General features: G+C 34.4%; 1 protein-coding gene across 1 annotated transcript; it reads right to left on the reverse strand.

The window, feature by feature from the left end:
- Positions 1-392: 392 nt before the first annotated feature.
- Positions 393-1686, reverse strand: LOC106754650 (blue copper protein). Its single transcript, XM_014636699.2, has 2 exons — positions 1454-1686; positions 393-1077 (listed from the first exon to the last, which is right to left on the reverse strand). Exons 1-2 carry the CDS (start codon positions 1617-1619, stop codon positions 626-628), a joined length of 618 nt encoding a protein of 205 aa, XP_014492185.1. The 5' UTR covers positions 1620-1686; the 3' UTR covers positions 393-625.
- Between the last annotated feature and the right edge of the window lie 421 nt (positions 1687-2107).

The following is a 2107-nucleotide window of genomic DNA, read 5'->3' on the forward strand; positions in this document are numbered from 1 at the left end:
TATATATTTGAATTTCTTTTATTTTGAAATCCTTTGTTGAATATTTTGAGATCTAAAATATATTTGTATAATAAAATGAATATCTATACTTTGGTTTGGTTATCAGGTTAAGTAACAATGAATTAAAATTGTTTATTATTTTTTAAAATTTGGAAACTAATTGGATATCAAGAAGAGAACAAAACAAAATGGAGTATAAAATTAAGAAAGTAGAATTTGCGGGACATATTTTATTTTCCGAAGTTGAATTACTTCGAAGAAGGAACCACATCTTCTCTGGATAGCAATGCACATTGTTATTCTTTTATGTATATACGAATACAAGGACACAAATAATGTTTGAACAACAACAATTGTCCGAATTCCCCACCACTAAATTGTCCTTGTAAAGATTTGCAATGCAAATTATTTAGCAGTAGATCCCCTCACTTGTCGCCATATTCATTAAACAATATATCGAAAATACAAGAAACATAAATTAGGATAAATATCACCCAAAGTCATAGCCTCGTAGCAAAATCTGAATGGGTCAATTGAATCAAAGGAGAAATCAAAGTGAGCAAATTGAAAAGCAAAGAAACCCCGGAAGCACTGCCTCTGTCCTGACTCAAAAAACTCCTCAAATTCACAGCAGACGCAACCCCAAGTATGAGATCCAACAACCAATAAACACAGCAACACCAATTGGTGAGGAAGGAATTGCTGATGATGTTGTGGCAGTGGTGGTGGAGGAGGTTGAAGTAGAAGGGGTGGTGGAGGTTGGTGTTGTAGAGGTGGTGGTGGTGGAAGTAGTAGGAGTGTCTTTGGTGTTGTCAGAGTCAGAGGGTGGTGAGTCCTTAGCAGGTGAAGGTGCTGCAGCAGAATCAGAAACCTTTTTAGCCTTAACCTTAACAGCAAGCTTCATGCCACCCTGACAATGGCCAGGAGCAGCACATATGAAGTAATGAGTGCCAGCAGTCTTCAGGGTAATGGTGGTGGCGCCGCTGCTGTCTGTGCTCAGAGAATTTCCTGTACTGCAACTCTTGTAATCGCTTTCTTTCACTTCATCCACAGTGTGACCAGGACCGTAATTGAAAACTGTCATACACAAGGGTTATAAGTTAGAGAAAGGATACTGTTGACATACATAATATTTTATATTTATTTGATATTAATTTTTTTTTTCTTTTTTAAAAAAATACAACTGTTCAATTTTTTATCACATTTATTTATGTGATGTATATCGAAATGTAAACGTGTGTCCTTATCATTATTTTAAATATTATTATTCTTCCTTCTTTTAAAAATAAAATGTTTACTTTTTTTTTGACTAATTTAATCCAACAATGTCAAATGGTTGGAAAATGGTGTAAAACAACGTTTTTTTTTCTTGAGTTAGATAAGTAACGTGTAAAAAAATTAAGATGGTGGTTATGGTATTTAGTATTGTGCATGAAAGAAGAGGATTTCTTACCAAGACTATCTCCAACTCTAAATTTCAATCCACTAGCCCATGTACTATAATCACCACCAATTGCCCAACCTGAGGTATCTCCCACTGTGTGGGTGGCTGCAAGGGTTGGCATGACCATGTTGAGTACTAGACAAACACTGAAAACTAAGGCAATAGAAGAAGCCATTTAGGGAGAGTGTGGAAAGAAGGGAAATAAACTACAGAGGGTTCTCAGATGGTATGGTGTTGTAGAATGGTTTGGTGGCTTTATATAACTGTTTGTTAGGGTTGTTGGAGTTAAGACAAGTTGGTCTAGGTTTGCATGAGGATGACTTTAGTTGCACTTCATACCTAATGACCAGAAAAGTAGTTCTGCTGTTCTTTCTCATGAAAAATGTGAGAGTGGTTGAAATCATATTATTTTTCTGAAATTTCATTACCTGATGCCAAAAGTTCACTTATAATAGTAATCACCAGATAGTGATGGATTAACGATTATGATAAAAGGATTAAGAGTGGAGGAAATGGAAAAAAAAAAAAGGAGTTAAAAGATAGAGAGATCAATTATAATGTGATGAGATAAAACAATAAAAGTGAAAAAAATAGTTTGTTTTTTTTTTATTGGCAAGTAAAAATAGTGTAAGTACATAAAAATTTGAATGATTCATTGCTATT

This window comes from Vigna radiata, unplaced genomic scaffold (assembly GCF_000741045.1).
Source record: "Vigna radiata var. radiata cultivar VC1973A unplaced genomic scaffold, Vradiata_ver6 scaffold_327, whole genome shotgun sequence".
Classification (NCBI taxonomy): domain Eukaryota; kingdom Viridiplantae; phylum Streptophyta; class Magnoliopsida; order Fabales; family Fabaceae; genus Vigna; species Vigna radiata.